The sequence below is a fragment of the Oncorhynchus nerka genome, linkage group LG11 (genome assembly GCF_034236695.1).
Source record: "Oncorhynchus nerka isolate Pitt River linkage group LG11, Oner_Uvic_2.0, whole genome shotgun sequence".
Taxonomy (NCBI): domain Eukaryota; kingdom Metazoa; phylum Chordata; class Actinopteri; order Salmoniformes; family Salmonidae; genus Oncorhynchus; species Oncorhynchus nerka.
The window spans coordinates 30,612,925-30,630,063 of record NC_088406.1 but is presented as its reverse complement, the minus strand read 5'-3'; the positions used below and the strand labels follow the sequence as shown (position 1 = coordinate 30,630,063).

At 41.1% G+C, this 17,139-nt stretch overlaps 1 protein-coding gene across 1 annotated transcript in view; it reads right to left on the bottom strand.

Moving 5' to 3' along the window:
- Positions 1 to 17,139, bottom strand: part of LOC115136666 (kin of IRRE-like protein 3) — a 255,613-nt gene that overhangs the window by 54,299 nt on the left and 184,175 nt on the right. The window contains exon 5 of the mRNA XM_065024393.1: positions 14,905 to 15,055. Within this exon, the coding sequence (XP_064880465.1) occupies positions 14,905 to 15,055 (151 nt within the window). The remainder of the gene's footprint in view (positions 1 to 14,904; positions 15,056 to 17,139) is intronic.

Here is a 17,139-nt window from a genome sequence, read left to right as displayed (position 1 = left end):
AGTCATTTGAGAAACCAAGGCTGTTGAGGGTGCCGATAAGAATGTGGTGATTGACAGAGTCGAAAACTCTTTGCCAGGTCGAAAAAGACGGCTGCACAGTATTGTCTTTTGTCAATGGCAGTTATGATATCGTTTAGGACCTTGAGCGTGGCTGAGGTGCATCCATGACCAGGTGGGAAACCAGATTGCATATCAGAGAAGGTACGGTGGGATTTGAGATGGTCGGTGATCTGTTTGTTATCTTGGCTTTCGAAGACCTTAGAAAGGCAGGATGGATAGATAAAGGTCTGTAACAGTTTGGGTCTAGAGTGTCTCCCCCTTTAAAGAGGGGGATGACTGCGGCAGCTTTTCAATCTTTGGGGATCTCAGACAATACGTAAGAGGGGTGCTAGTTATAGGGGTGCAAAAATTGCACTGGATAATTTTAGAAAGTGAGGATCCAGATTGTCTAGCCCAGCTGATTTGTAGGGGTCCAGATTTTGCAGCTCTTTCAGAACATCAGCTATCTGGAATTGGGTGAAGGAGAAATGGGGAGGCTTGGGCAAGTTGCTGTGCGGGGTGCAGAGCGGTTGACCGGGATAGGAGTAGCCAGATGGAATGCATGGCCAGCTGTATAAAAATGCTTATTGAAATTCTCGTGGATTTATCGGTGGTGACAGTGATTCCTAGCCTCATTGCAGTAGGCAGTTGGGAGGAGGTGCTCTTATTCTCTATGGACTTTACAGTGTCCCAGATCTTTTGGGAGGTTATGCTACAGGATGCAAATTTATGTTTGAAAAAGCTAGCTTTTGCTTTCCTAACTGCGTGTGTATATTGGTATATTGGTTCCTAACTTCCCTGAAAAGTTGCATATTGCGAGGGCTATTTGATGCTAATGCACTACGCCACAGGATGTTTTTGTGCTGGTCAAGGGCAGTCAGGTCTGGAGTGAACCAGGGGCTATCTGTTCCTGGCTCTAAATGTTTTGAATGGGGCATGCTAATTTAAGATTGTGAGGAAAGCACTTTTAAAGAATAACCAGGCATCCTCTACTGACGGAATGAGGTCAATATTTTTCTAGGATACCCAGGCCAGGTCGATTAGAAAGGCCTGCTCGCTGAAGTGTTTTAGGGAGCATTTGACTGATGAGGGGTGGTCGTTTGACTACGGACCCATTACGGAAGCAGGCAATGAGGCAGTGATCACTGAGATCCTGGTTGAAGACAGCAGAGGTGTATTAAGAGAGCAGGATGGTCAGGATGATATCTTTGAGGATAACCGAGTTTACAGATTTGGGGTTGTACCTGGTAGGTTACATAATAGTTTGGGTGAGATTAAGGGCATCTATCGTAGATTGTAGGACGGCCGGGGTGTTAAACATATCCCAGTTTATGTCACCTAATAGTACAAACTCTGAAGATAAATGGGGGGCAATTCATTCACATACATGTATGGTCTCCAGGGCGCAGCTGGGGGCTGAGGGGGGTCTGTAACAAGCGGCAACAGTGAGAGACTTATTTCTGGAAAGGTGGATTTTTAAAAGTAGAAGCTTGAACTGTTTGGGCACAGACCTGGATAGCATGACAGAACTCTGCAGGCTTTATCTGCAGTATATTGCAAATCCACCCCCTTTGGCAGTTCTATCTTGGCAGAAATTGTTATAGTTAGGTATGGTAATTTCAGAATTGTTGGTGGCCTTCCTAAACCAGGACATCAGGGTTGGCGGAGTGTGCTAAAGCAGTGAAAAAAAAAACGTATTAAGGAGGAGGCTACTGATGTTAACATGCATGAAACCAAGGCTTTTACGGTAACAGAAGTCAACAAATGATAGCGCCTGGGGAATAGGAGTGGAACTGGGGGCTACAAGGCCTGGGTTAACCTCTACATCACCAGAGGAACAGAGGAGGAGTAGGATAAGGGTACGGCTAAAAGATATAAGAACTGGTTGTCTAGTGTGTTGTGGAAAGAGAATAAAAGGAGCAGATTTCTGGGCGTGGTAGAATAGATTCAAAGCCTAATGTACAGATAAGGGTATGGTAGGATGTGAGTATAGTGAATGTAAACCTATGCGTTGTGTGACAATGAGAGAGGTTAAGTCTCTGGAGGCATCACTTAATCTAGGTGAGGTCTCCATATGTGTGTGGGGTGTGACGAAAGAGCAATCTAAGGCATGTTGAGCGGGACTGAGGGCTATACAGTGAAATAAAACAATTAAAACTAGCCAAAACAGCAGTAGACAAGGCATATTGACATTAGAGAGAGGCATGAGGCAATCACAGGTGTTGATCAAGAGAGCTAAGACGACAACGGGTAAATGGCGATGAAAGGGCAGAGCAGGTCAGTTAGATACATACAGGACCTGAGTACGAGGCTGGGGCCGACAGGTAAACAAAATGAGGTACCGTGTTATTGAAACAGTCCAGGGGGCATCAGCTGTGAAGCCGAGTGATCATAGGGTCAAAAGAGTAGCAATAGGTGAGTCAGGGTGCTGTACGGTATTCACTACTACGCTGGGCAAGCAGGGGACACAGCATTCAGAAAAAGCTAACGGGCCGGGGCTAGTAGATGGTTCTGCGGCGATATTGTAACAGACTAGATCGCCCTACATCGGGCGAACACGTTGGCAGTCAAGTTGTGATGGATCAGCGGGGCTCCGTGTCGACAATAAAGGATCCAGGCCAGTTGGCAAAGAAGGTATGGTAACCCTAGAATTAGTTGGTATATGGGCCTAGCTGGACGCTAGCTCAAAGATAGCTGGTGCTGACTTCGGGACAGAGGCGATAGCTAACAGTAGACTGTGACCGATAATGTCAAAAGCAGCACTGAAATCTAACAAAACAACTCCCACAATATTTTTTATCATCAATTACTCCCAGCCAATCATCAGTCATTTGTGTATTTTTTAAATATTTTTTTAACCTTTATTTAACTAGGCAAGTTAGTTAAGAACAAATTCTTATTTACAATGATGGCCTACCCGAGTGGCACAGCGGTCTAAGGCACTGCATCTCAGTGCAAGAGTCGACACCTGCCAGGTAAAAAAAAAAAATGTAAACCCTCCCCTAAACCAGACGTGCTTGTTGTATGTCCTTCCCTATAAGTGTGCTGAAAGTCTTTTGTCAATTTGTTTACAGTAAAATAGCATTGTATCTGGTCAAACACATTTTTTCTAAAGTTTGCTAAGGGTTGGTAACAGGCTGATTGTTAGGCTATTTGAGCAAGTAACGGGGGTTACTATTTTTGGGTATCAGAATTGCTTCCCACCAAGCCCGAGGGCACACAATTTCTAGTCGGCATAGATTGAAGATGTGGAAAATAGGAGTGGCAATATTGTCCGCTATTATCCTGAGTAATTTTCCATACAAGCTGTCAGACCCCGGTGGCTTGTCATTGTTGATAGACAACAAGACTTGCTTCACTTCCTCCACACTCACTTTACAGAATTCAATATTACAATGATTGTCTTTCATAATTTGATCAGTTATACTTGGATGTGTAGTGTCAGCATTTGTTGCTGGCATGTCATGCCTAAGTTTTCTAATCTTACTTTAGGGGGTGGATCAGCTTTCATATTGCAGATAGATGTTGCTTCCATCAATGTAATTGTCTGCATCATTTCCAATCCCCCATATATTTGTGGTAAGTATACATATAAATCAATATACATACACATACCCATATAAATATACTGTCACGTTCTGACCTTAGTTCTGTTATTTTATCTTTGTTTTCGTATGGTCAGGACGTGAGTTTGGTGAGCAGTCTGTTTGTTTATCTATGTTGGTTTTTGAGTTCGGCAGCTGTCAATTGTTGTCCCTGATTGAGAATCACACTTAGGTAGCCTGGGTTTCACTTTTGGGTGGTGGGTGTTTGTCTTCCGTGTCAATGTTTGTCACCACACGGGACTGTTTCATTCATTTCACGTTTATTGTTTTGTATTTCGTAGTGTTCAGTTTATGTTTTAAAATAAGTATTATGGACAGTTACCACGCTGCGTTTTGGTCCTTCGATCCTTCTCGCTTCTCCTCCTCAGAAGAGGAGGACGAGGTTCGTAACGAATATGTGTAACATATACAGTTGAAGTCGGAAGTTTACATACACCTAAGCCAAATACGTTTAAACTCAGTTTTTCACAATTCCTTACATTTAATCCTAGTAAAAATTCCCCGTTTTAGGACAGTTAGAATCATCAATTTATTTTAAGAATATGAAATGTCAGATTACTAGTAGAGAGAATGATTTATTTCAGCTTTAATTTCTTTCATCACATTCCCAGTGGGTCAGAAGTTTACATACACTCTATTAGTATTTGGTAGCATTGACTTCAAATTGTTTAACTTGGATCAAACATTTCAGGTAGCCTTCCACAAGCTTTCCACAGTAGGTTGGGTAAATTTTGGACCATTCCATCTGACAGAGCTGGTGCAACTGAGTCAGGTTTGTAGGCCTCCTTGCTCGCACACACTTTTTCAGTTCTTCCCACAAATCTTCTAAAGGATTAAGGTCCCAGCTTTGTGGTTGCCACCAAGCTTTAACTTCCTGACTGATGTCTTGAGATGTTGCTTCAATATATCCACAATATATTCCTACCTCATGATGCCATCTATTTTGTGAAGTGCACCAGTCCCTCCTGCAGCAAAGCACCCCCACAACATGAGGCTGCCACCCCCGTGCTTCACGGTTGGGATGGTGTTCTTCGGCTTGCACGCCTCCCCGTTTTTCTCCAAACATAACGATGTTCATTATGGCCAAACAGTTCTATTTTTGTTTCATCAGACCAGAGGACATTTCTCCAAAAACTACGATCTTTGTCCCCATGTGCAGTTGCAAACCGTAGTCTGGGTTTTTTATGGTGGGTTTTGGAGCAGTGGCTTCTTCATTGCTGAGCGGCCTTTCAGGTTATGTCGATACAGGTCTCGTTTTACTGTGGATATAGATACTTTTGTACCTGTTTCGTCCCGCTTCCTCACAAGGTCCTCTGCTGTTTTTCTGGGATTGATTTGTACTTTTCGCACCAAAGTACATTCATCTCTAGGAGACAGAACACGTCTCCTTCCTGAGCGCTATGACGGCTGCGTGGTATTCATACTGGCGTACTATTGTTTGTACAGATGAAAGTGGTCCCCTCAGGAATTTGGAAATTGCTCCCAAGGATGAAGAAAACTTGTGGAGGTCTACAATTTTTTTTCTGAGGTCTTGGCTGATTTCTTTTGTTTTTCCCATGATGTCAAGCAAAGAGGCACTGAGTTTGAAGGTCGGCCTTGAAATACATCCACAGGTACACCTCCAATTGACTTACATGATGTCAATTAGCCTATCAGAAGCTTCTAAAGCCATGACATCATTTTCTGGAATTTTCCAAGCTGTTTAAAGGCACAGTCGAACTTAGTGTATGTGAACTTCTCACCCACTGGAATTGGGATACATTGAATTATAAGTGAAATTATCTGTCTGTAAACAATTGTTGGAAATATAACTTGTGTCATGCACAACATAGATGTCCAAACCGACTTGCCAAAACCATAGTTTGTTAACCAAAAATGTGTGGAGTGGTAGAAAATGACTGCAACCTAAGTGTATGTAAACGTCCTACTTCAACTGTTTACACATATACAGTATATGCATACATACATGTACACACCTTTTTTAGATTATACCTGTCACGCCCTGACCGCTGAGATCTTTTTATTCTCTACGTTTGTTTGGTCAGGGTGTGACTCAGGTGGGAAACCCTATGTTCTGTGTTTCTATGTTTTGGCTGGGTATGGTTCTCAATCGGGGACAGCTGTCTATCGTTGTCTCTGATTGGGAATCAAACTTAGGCAGCCTCACGTTTGTTTTTGTTGTTGTTTTGTTGGCGACATTTATAATAAAGAAAAATGTACGCTCACCACACTGCACCTTGGTCCGGTCATTTCCACGACGACGGCGATCGTGACAATACCTTAATTATGTGCCGCAAACCATACCACCCCTCCCCAATGAATTAGTTTATTAGTAAACTAATAAACAATAACACTTAGGCTTCTACCTTCAATTTATACTTACTATTCACATTTTACAGACACAATCTATATTACGATAGTTATATTTTGTTTGTTTTTAGTCCTGGCCTTACTTTATTTCTGATATCCATCCAGTTTGATTTCTATTTCTAACTGTGCTATTTCACAACAGTTCTCTACCTATATACAGTTTACATTTGTTATTTAGTTGTTATTAGTCCCACCCTTCAGCTCCATTCAACCCCTCCCATCTATCTATCTCTTATTAACACCATCCATTTTGGATTTCTATTTTTCAACTGTATTGTGATGCTTCACAAAAGTACTGAACCTTTCTATTCTCATAGCTTCCACAGATTGTAAATTAAAGATACATTTTTTTGCAAAAATTATTATTGTATTATTGATCGATTTATTTTTTCAAATCACCCAGTATTGCTATCTGCAGCATTAGTTATAGGTAAATGTTGCAATTCTTCAGGCATTCCTGGACCTGCGACCAAAACGAGCTACATATGGACAGTATCAAAATAAATCATATAATGACTTTGCCTCCTCGCAGCAAAATCTGCAGAGGTGGGAAGATTGTATCCCCCATATATATAACATTCTATTGGTTGCAAGAATTTTGTATAATAATTTAAACTAAAAAAAAATAGAAGTTTTGATTCCGGCAACGTTTTGCGTGTCAATTCATAAACCATTTGCCATGGAATTGGTACATCGAAAATCTCTTCCCAACTCTTTTGCAGTTTATATGGCATAGCTGTCAATTTCTTGGTTCTTAAATGAAACTGATATATATTTGTATTTATCACAATTTTCTTTAACGTTTTTTTGGTCTTTAATGCAGGGCCGACAGACAAGTTCCTTACTTTTTTCCCCTTCCACTTGCCTTGTCCATTCTTTGGTCATGCTACAATTAGTTGGTTGTAATTTTGGGTAGAGCAGACATGTTCATATGTCTGTGTTAGCTGCATGTGTGTGAGAACTCCACCAGTCCTATTTATAATATAGTTTACAAAGATTATACCTTTTTAAACATTTTATGGAAAAACACATTTTTTGTAATAAAATGGTATATTTGAATGTAACCACAATATTTGTTGTCTTATTTGTTCTGTCTTTTCAGGTGCATTAAACTGAAATTGCAAACTTTCTAAGGCATGTTTAAAATATATCGATATTTGGGAGATTATTTAATTTTCAAATAACAGAAAGTGAGCAGTTGTAATCTGAATAAAGGTAAAAAGGCCATTCTTGAACATGGGGTGCGACATTTGTACTAATTTATAAGATAACCATTTAAGTATAACTTTTGTATGACTGATGCCTTTAGTGAGAGGTCTAATGCTTTAATATTTAATAATTTCTTCCTTACAAATTCATATTCATTATATAAATAGGCCATTTAAATTTTGAATATTTTTTATTCATATAATTGTTAAAGCAGGTGTAGGCAAAACCATGAGCAAATAGGTAAACTGTGAGATGACTAAAGAGTTAATCAGGGTGATTTTTCCACAAATAGACAGGTATTTTTCTTTCCATGGTAGCAATATCTTATCTAACTTTCTATGAAAATGTATTGGACTGAGATCATTTCTTTCTTTCGAGATAGGTACACCGAGTATGTCCACATCCCCATCAGACCATTTTATTGGTCAACTACACAGTAATGTAAAAGTTGCCTTTTTTAGTGATCCAATACGTACTATAGTACACTTATCAAAATGTGGTTTTAATCCAGAGAAGTTAGAAAAAGTATCTAAATGCTCTATGAGGCTGTGGAGGGAATCTAGTTGTGGTTTTAAAAGAAAACATGAATCATCAGCGTACAATGACACCTTCGATTTTAAGCCATGGATTTCTAATTCCTTAATATTATTGTTGGATCTAATTTTAACAGCTAACATTTCGATGGTAATAATAAATAGATGTGCTCATAGTGCACAACCTTGTTTTACTCCTCTCGACAGTTTAAAACTTTGTGAGATGTAGCCATCATTTATTATTTTACACCTAGGGTTACTATACATAACGTTACCTCATCAGAGATTCTCCAAAATGGAAATATTCCAAGTATTTATATATAAACTCATACTTTATCAAAAGCCTTTTCAATGTCAGCTGTGAAAACCAAGTCTGGTTTCCCAGATATTTCATAGTATTCTATTGTTTCCAGCACTTGTCTTGTATTTTCTCCAATGTATCATCTATGTAAAAAATCTGTCTGATTAGGATGAATAATATTTGACAGGCATTTAGCTAGAATTTTTGCATCACAGCACTGAAGCTGCAGAAGCCTCCAATTGTTTAAATGGACTGGATCTTTATATATACAACTTGGATCCTGTTTCAGTAATAATGAAATCAAGACCTTCTTGTTGCATGTCCGATAGTCTACTGTTTATATAGGAGTGTTAAAACATGCTAATAATGGTCCTCTGAGTATATAAAACAAGTTTGGTATAATCCACTGGTACTGTATGCCATCTAGTTGGTAGCAGGTGTTGACAAAAACATTTATGAAAAAAAATAAAAATAAAACAAAATAAGACTTTGACAACTCGACAACAGGTTCTTATTCACCATTATTCATGATTCACGAAGTAAACTTTTGACTACTTTACTTATAAGAATCTTTAGGGGTGTCAATCATTTTGATCCAACCTTTTTGAGAAGAAATGTATTACTTTTTAAAGAAAATCTATTTTTTCTGTGAAATTGTATTAGTATAAAAGTATAATTTCCCTATTTTTTGCATACAATATAGCTCAGTAGTTGAGTAATTTATTTTATACAGTCATTACGTTACATCTCCTTGAAAATAGAAAAATGCAAGATGATGATTGCAGTTGCTATGGCTAGATGTTGTTTCCAATGATAGGTTTGGCTTGACCCTACAGGCTACAGACGAATACATGAATGAGGAATGATAGATATGTGCAGTAAGATATTACAACATCATTATTTCAAACTGGAAAGTTCCAAAGCTTCTCCAGACCTTAGACCTCCCTAGTTTTAAACTTTGAGGAAGTAGAATAATTACACATCTGTAGTTCTGTAATTTGGAGAGCCTTGGGCACATTAGTAAACTAACAAAGAGAAATATGGAGATCCCATGGGATTGGAGTGGGTTTAGTGCAGGTGCAGCAAACATCCATTTGGATGGTGTCATGTCTCCATGTGCTCTGTGTCCAATTACACTAACGTAACATCCGGGGGCCCAGTTGTTTGGATGCAGAGGTAACAGTGTGGTGGGCTGTGGGCACAGCCACTAGCAGAGAGAACAGTTAGGCTGCTGTTGTTCAGCCCAATCCTCCCAGTATTGAGGTGTGTGTTTGTTTGTGTGTGTGTGTGTGTGTGTGTGTGTGTGTGTGTGTGTGTGTGTGTGTGTGTGTGTGTGTGTGTGTGTGTGTGTGTGTGTGTGTGTGTGTGTGTGTGTGTGTGTGTGTGTACACTGTTATTGTAATACACTGTGTCGTAATACACTGTGCCGTAACACACTGTTCTGCAATACACTTTTCTGTTTGCCCTGTGGGTGTGCAGCTGCTCTAGGCAAGCTCAGCTGCCACCGCACCCCAGGGGGAGGGTGGTCCAGGTGCTATTTTTACCCCTCATCTGCTCAAATAGCTTTTTGGGACACTATGCCCGCTTACAAACACACAACAACCCACACACCCGTGCCAGGTCTCTCCTGCGGGCCAATGAAGGTAGGAACAACATGTTGAATCCTGGAAGACACCAGGCCATCATTAACATGAACCTAGGCCAAGCTGTGAGCAGCAGTGTTAGCAGCAGGGTAGGTGTGTAGCACTATGGCTGGCTAATTGGGCGGACAAAGAGGCAGGCAGAAAGAACTGCAGAGAGGCAGAATGGCAGATGTGGAGGTGGTGGCAGTGTACCCTGCTACTCTGCTTTGTGGTGGGAGGTTTTCCATGGGCCTACTACCTCGACAACATTATGCTTGTACTCCTTAATACCAAACTTCATTTTTTTCAGCTGCGAGTGAGATCTAAGGGCATCTTAGCCAATTGCTGTTTTTTATTACTGATTGGGCCAGGGAGTTATTTCAAGTCAATCAGCCTGTGAAGACTGACCCTCCCTGAATGAAAGAAGCCTCTGAGTGGATCTCACTTATGAGACATTGTGGCATAATGTCATTATGTATTTAAGATGAGCTACTTGGCCATTCTGTTTGGATAGCTTTGTCCTTGGAGAACAGGAGGGAAGAGAGTGACGGGCCGCCAAAATGCCCGATGAGAAGGACTCTGGGATGGGATCTTGGGTCGCCAACTTGCCGCCCTCTGACCCCCATGGAGACAGACAGCCACTTATTTAAGAAGTCTGTTTGTCACTTTGATGTATAAATGCATGAGTGAGTGTGAGCTTGTTTGAGGCTTCACGTGACAGACCCATCAATATGCAGGGCCATTAATTCCTCAGATTCATCAGGCGAGTGATAGAGATGGTGGGAGGGGTGCTGGGAACAGTAGTGGTGGTGATGATGGCAGTAGAGCAACAACAACAGGTCGGCTAAAAAAGAGGAAGATAGTGTAGTCTGATGATTGCTTTTGATCGGAAGTTCAAAGAGTGGAGCAGATGGCATTTTTGAACAATCAGCCAACTTCTCTAGATTTCCCAGAGATGGTGCCAACGTAAATGGCTTTCTTCCCTTTCTTAAAGCTCAATTTCCACTCTCTTTGGGTCATTGTAGACAGCTGTTCCTCCATGAGGATAAGCCTTTAGGAGCCAAGGCTGTTTCTGAAGGATGGGGAGTCTGTTTATTTGCTACTAGAGCGGTGGCATATCCCTAGCCATATGGAGATGGATGCTGTCTGCTGGTTGGCCCAGTGTATTACTGGAGGCGGGCACACAGGGGCAGACAACTGCAGGTTCACAGCTTGACTAGCCCCCAAAGCAAACACCATGCATTTATTTACCCACTCACACAATGCAGGCATATGTCTTTGCCATTCAGACTGTAGGCCCTTTGTTTGGGCTTTTTACATTTTCAAGTATACCTGCAAGGTTCAACAGTAGATCTGACGCATGGTAGACTTTCAAAAGTTTGAAGAGAAAACAGTGGAGGCTGGTGGGCATAGCTTAGTTGAATGATGGTACAGATGCTACTGATCTCCATTAAAAACTTGACATGAACGTGACGATACAATGAATCCAGATTAAGCCACTGCTCCTGAATATATTCCTTATTATAACATCATCACACCTCTGGCATACTCAAACTAGCAACCAAAACTCATTTCAAATCCATGTTTTTTTTTCAGATGAATTTGTCATTATCTGCTTGATTGGGCAACAAGGGCGTTAAGCGGAGCTCAGTAACAAACAAAAATCCTCCCCCACCACACATCTGCATGTTTTCTATTAATTAGTCTCAACAAATGGCATTATTATCCTGCTGCCCGCCTTATTTGCAATGCAAACACGTTAGCCTTAACCCCCACCTCTCCCATCAGCCCTTGTGTGTGGGATGCCGTGTTCGCTTGTTGGACGCAGCTCAACAGACAGATAGACACACCCAGCCAGGCTGAAGATGTTATCACAAGGCTTGCTACATGGTGTTATCAGTTCAGATTTGGAGTAGGTGATTTTCAGGCTTTGCTTTAACACTGGAAAGGCTATAGAGCACAATATAAAGGTTGCCCAAAGTCATGGTGTTGTTGAGAGAGAATCATGAGCTAACCCCGCTATTAAATAATTAGTGAGCTCATGTACTCACTCACACAACTAAAGTCAGCACTCTGTCCATGGTCCTGAACTCAGCCTGCCTCCTGCTTTAAATCCCATTTGGCAAAAGATGCTAATGTGCTTAACCCCCAGGTCAGATAACTCCATATGAACTCATGTTGAGCTGAAAATGCTGAGGCCAATGTAATTCACAAGCACATTAAAGTGATGATAAAGGGAAATAGTCCACACAAATATATTGGATTTGACACAGGCTTATGCTGTGCTGTAAAGTTTTGAGGTAATGTTTAGATTACTCCAAATTAGACTGAGAGAGTTAAGGCTTTTTAACTGGGAAATGTGACCAAAATAAAAATGATCCATATTGGCGATAAATCTACAAACATTTTAATTACTCTTGTTGCAGCTGACATTATCACATTGAACCAGAACGTCAGTTAGTCAACTTTGAATGAGAGGATTGGAGACAATCATTAAAATTCATACGTGGAGACACACGTACACACACAGCTTTCCTCTCTTTCTCAATAGCATTTAAACATAGAGAAATACAGTATTAGAATAGGTTTTGTCAGTACCGTGTCTTCTGCATCACAGTAGCATATCTCCCTCTCTCTCTCTCTTTCTTTTGCTCTGTTTCTTTCCCTCTCTGAAATGCACACACAGACACATGCCATCTCATGACTGTCAAATATCACTCTGTATCTGTGAGGGAAGATCACTATCAACCCTCTCCATAACCATCCTCTCTTCTCCTCTCCCACTGTAAGGGGCCTCCATTGAAATAGATAAATTAATAAAAAGCACAACCTAAATACTCAGCATTCCAAAGAGAATTCCATGCTAGAGGATCAGACTAACTAAAATAGGACATGGTGTGCGGATGTGTAGCGCTGTTTCACCGACACCTCAAAGACTCTCTGTACTATAACTAACCAATGCCTAGGCTGGACTAATAGCCTCTATTCACCTGGAACTGGCATCGGTCCTGCCTGCCTTTGTTGGAGGGGCCTGGGAACAGTTGTTCACCAGTCATAACACATGAGATACAACATACAAAGGAAACAAGTATTGATTTTGTCGTAGTACTTGACATGGGCTACACACATGGCTGTAATGTAAGTTATTTCAGACTTTTTATCTTGAGTTTGTCTTGGTAACACAGCAACTGTACTATTAAGTTGCCCATTCAGGCCTGAATGGTGTGTGGGGCCCAACGGAATATTTGTTTTGAGGAGGGTTTAAAGCAACCCAAAAGAGTACAGGGAAGATGGTCATGCAGTGTAATCTCTTAGCTTAGCCTTGATCAATGTTGAATTTGCATCCTCGGCTTGGCTTAGTCCTACATTTCTGTGTGTCTATTTCAGTGTGAAAGGGCTGAAGTGGTTTTTCTTTTGGTCCTTACCCCAAAACTTTACTGCACAGCATTCCTACAGGTACCTCCCTGTTCTGTGAGCAGACAGCTGTCTCTCATCAATATTTACCTCCCCCTGTCATACACACTGCCCCCTGTGGAGAGGAGAACAGGGCCTCTGTGGTGACTACTCTGCCAAGGAGAGGTTAGTGGGGAAAGAGGGTGCATGTCTACCCCTCTCTACTAGCCAATTGCTCCATAATTTATTCATTTAACACCTGTTTTCTCTTGTTACAATGGGAAACCAAATGGATACCAATTTTTGCCCATTTCCTCTACTAGACAATTCTTCCTCTGTATTCACACTCAACTGGTCTTTAGGCTGTCTATAAATGCTCATTGGAATCTGATCCCATTAGCTCTATCCACCTCCTAATATGTATCTCATTGCATATAGGCTACGTACTGCTCGTTCTCATTTTCCTCTGAATGATATTGGTTTCAACAGTGTATTTTGAGCGTTTCATATCCAGTCGCGAGGCATGAACCCCATAATCAAATGAGTCAGCATGGAGAGTGATCAAATTGCTACCCAGCACCGATGACTCAAAGTTAAATTACAGTGCATTTTATTTCTCGATCTCAGCATGATACCAGGGACAAAGGCGGGGAGCACCAGCCTCACTACCTGTCCACAGTCCAAGTGTAGAGGTGGAGGTGGAGAGTGGCAGAAGGTGAGTGGGAGGCCTGGGGTTAGACAAGAGGTGAGTGGGACGCAACATGATGCTAGTCAATTTGGTCCTGCTCACACTCATTTGTTCATCACCCTGTGAAAAACTGTAGTTGAAGCCCCAATTTTGCAAGTTGCAAAGATCGTTTTCCAGGATTGTTTGCAAGCAACTACTCCTTCCCCTTGTTAAGCCTTTCGTCACACCCACAGGAAGCCAGATCTGGAGAGTGAAGGGAACATGCCCGCCACAGCCATCATACCGTAGCTCCTCATTACTCTCCGTGTCACACTATCACAACACACCACACTTCCTCTCACTTTGCATGACAAAAACATTAGAACAAACTGCGAGGGCTGCAAACACCAACAACTGTTAATCATTTTTACACCGGCGCCTCCAATCGCCTGCATGCTGGCATTGAGCTGTAATGTGCCTCTCGTGGTGTACATAATGAAAAGAATGGAGCCGTCACTTGTAATGGATCTCTAAATAGCATTTTATGCTTTATTAGTCGTACTTAATGGTGTTGAAGGGGGCTGATGCGAAATCCCTTTGTTCAGAATCACACTCTTACTGTGAATAGTTCTTGATCGAAAAAGATTTTCAGAAAATTGAGGCTCATTGTGTTTTACACACTGGGCTTACTTTTCCTATTTTAGAGGGGATTGTGCATACTCTCGTCAAGAAGATTGATGGCATAGGAGAGGAAATAAAAGAGCCAGGGATATGTGCACAATGCCGTGAAGAGATTGTTGGAGCAAAGAAAAAATCCCATTCACTTAAGACAGACGGGTCTAGTGATATTTCATCACTGGAAACAAAAAGGTGATCTCTTACCAAACCACACAAGAAATGCAAAACCACTCAAAACCAATTATGAATATTCATCAGAGCTTAAAATGAATCTAGATGTTTATAATGGGTTTTTTACTGCAACTGTCAAAATGGCCTATTTGTGCTAATACCTCCACTTTCAAGTAGAAATGGTAAACATGGAAAAACACAAAGAAACGTCTTATTCATTGAGTCAGGGGCTGATACTGTGGTGGGAAATACCCTGGGGCACAATAAAGTTTGTTCGGGGACCAGGTTATAGGCCTTTAGAGAAGGGGAATCTCACGTTGGATGTCAATGTTGACGCTGGTCTCTTTGCCGTTGGGCACAGCCTTGTTGGACGCTCGACAGATGATCTGCTGGCCTGTCTCGATGTTGGAGGCAGACAGGTAGAGGGTGCTAACCGTACTCTCCCTCCTTCCATCACGAAGCAGTGTCTGAGAGGAGAAAAAAAAGGAAGAGTTTAGAGTTCAACGATGATATGGTAGTGGAGATAGTGGGACAGTCTGAATAACACCATCAATCGAAACTCAAGGCCTGGAACCCAAATGCAGCAATTCACCTGGATGCCCTGGGGACAACACAGACAAATAAACCCCTGGCTTGCTCAAGCCTGTAGTCTTTCTCCAAGGCTGATTGATCCGAAAAAAGGAATCTGTTTCTGAGCCTCTTTTGTGTGTCTGGAGCTGTGCTCTGGCGCATAGCTTGTCATACTCCACAAAGGAAATCAATCTTCTTTTCAGTGCTCATCTTCCGAGCTGTAGCCCTTCTTGCATTGTGAGAGCCACCTGGAGGCCGCCCCGGTACAATTCTGCGTTGCCTGGTGCTCAGGGAGGACTGTGGGAGCCCTGCTAACCACCATGCAACAGTGCAAGCTGACCCACCAGAACAAATTGGCCATGCCAGGAGCACTGTGTGGCAAACCACAAAGTCAAGACTGACACTGCTTCAAATAATACTCTATTGTTGCTCTATACAAATATAGTGTTCATTAACACAACTTATGGGTTTGCTTTACAAATAAACTACTGGGATTCATAGTAGAAGGTCTTGTAATATTATACTTATTCACTCAATGAAACAAGTAAAAATATGATGGCCATTAATAATAAGGATCAGCCCCTTTTTTCAATTTTCACCTAAGATGACATACCCAAATCTAACTGCCTGTAGCTCAGGACCTGAAGCAAGGAGATGCATATTCTTGATTCCATTTTAAAGGAAACACTTTGTAGTTTGTGTAAATGTTAAAGTAATGTAGGAGAATATAGCACATTAGATCTGTTAAAAGATAATACAAAGAAAAGACATGCGTTTTAAAAAATAAATAAATTGTACCATCATTTTTGAATTTTTGAAATTATTCTATCCCAGGCGCAGTTTGGACTTTGGTCACTAGATGGAAGCAGTGCATGTGCAAAGTTTTAGACTGATCCAATGAACTATTGCATATCTATTTAAAATGTTTTATCAAGACTGCTCAAAAGTGCCTAATTGGTTTATTCATACATTTTCAAGTTCATAATTGTGCACTCTCCTCAAACAATAGCATGGTATTATGTCACTGTAATAGCTACTAAAAATTGGACAGTGCAATTAGATTAACAAGAATTTAAGCTTTCTGCCCATATCAGATATGTTTATGTCCTGGGAAATGTTCTTGTTACTTACAACGTCATGCTAATCACATTAGCACACATTTGCTCAACCGTCCCGAGGATGGGACATCATTCTGTAGAGAACCTCAAGAGGTTTTGAGTTTACTTTTCACTTATAGAGGTCCAGCTATAGAGGGCATGTATACAATGGCAAGTTGGGACATTTTGCTCTTCATTATTTAAACTCCTTTGGTGCTTTATGTGTGTGTGTGTGTCCCACTATAGCCGCAAAACAAAATGCTCCTCTGCGATTTATCTACAGTTTATTCAGGATTCAATGACTCACTTCACAAACAAATGGGTTGTGATGAAACCCTTTCTTTGCTAGCAGTATGATGAGGAGCTCTGATGAGAAAATACCGTAGACAAGAAAGCTCATCAAACTTCCTTTGAGGACCTTTATGCACTTTTCAAACCAAGGTCATGACTTGCGTGGGAGGAAATTTGAAACATCACAGCTGCCCTCTGAAACCAGCTCTCGACAAGTCCTTGTTTTATAATAATATCTGTAAGTTCGCAAATGGTGACAATAAATATTTTAGCTGCAATGGTCGTTACATATTAAGGCATGTCACAATGAAAGCTATTGGATAATGGCAGTAATTACCACCTCATTTCTCTACTTTCATGAAAGTTTGAGAATTGTAATGAAACCCAGCTAGATATGTCACACACAGACTGCATATTAAAGTGTCAAGGAACCTGGCATTATATTAGCTGTGTGCCAAGAGGTTTGGAGGTTTGGGTTCAATGCATGCCTTTTCATCATCTTACTTTTCTGCCTTCTCCAGTCAACGACTCTTTCCTAAGATATACAGGTAACTGCCAAAATCTCTTTAAGAAGGCGTTGGGCCACCATGAGC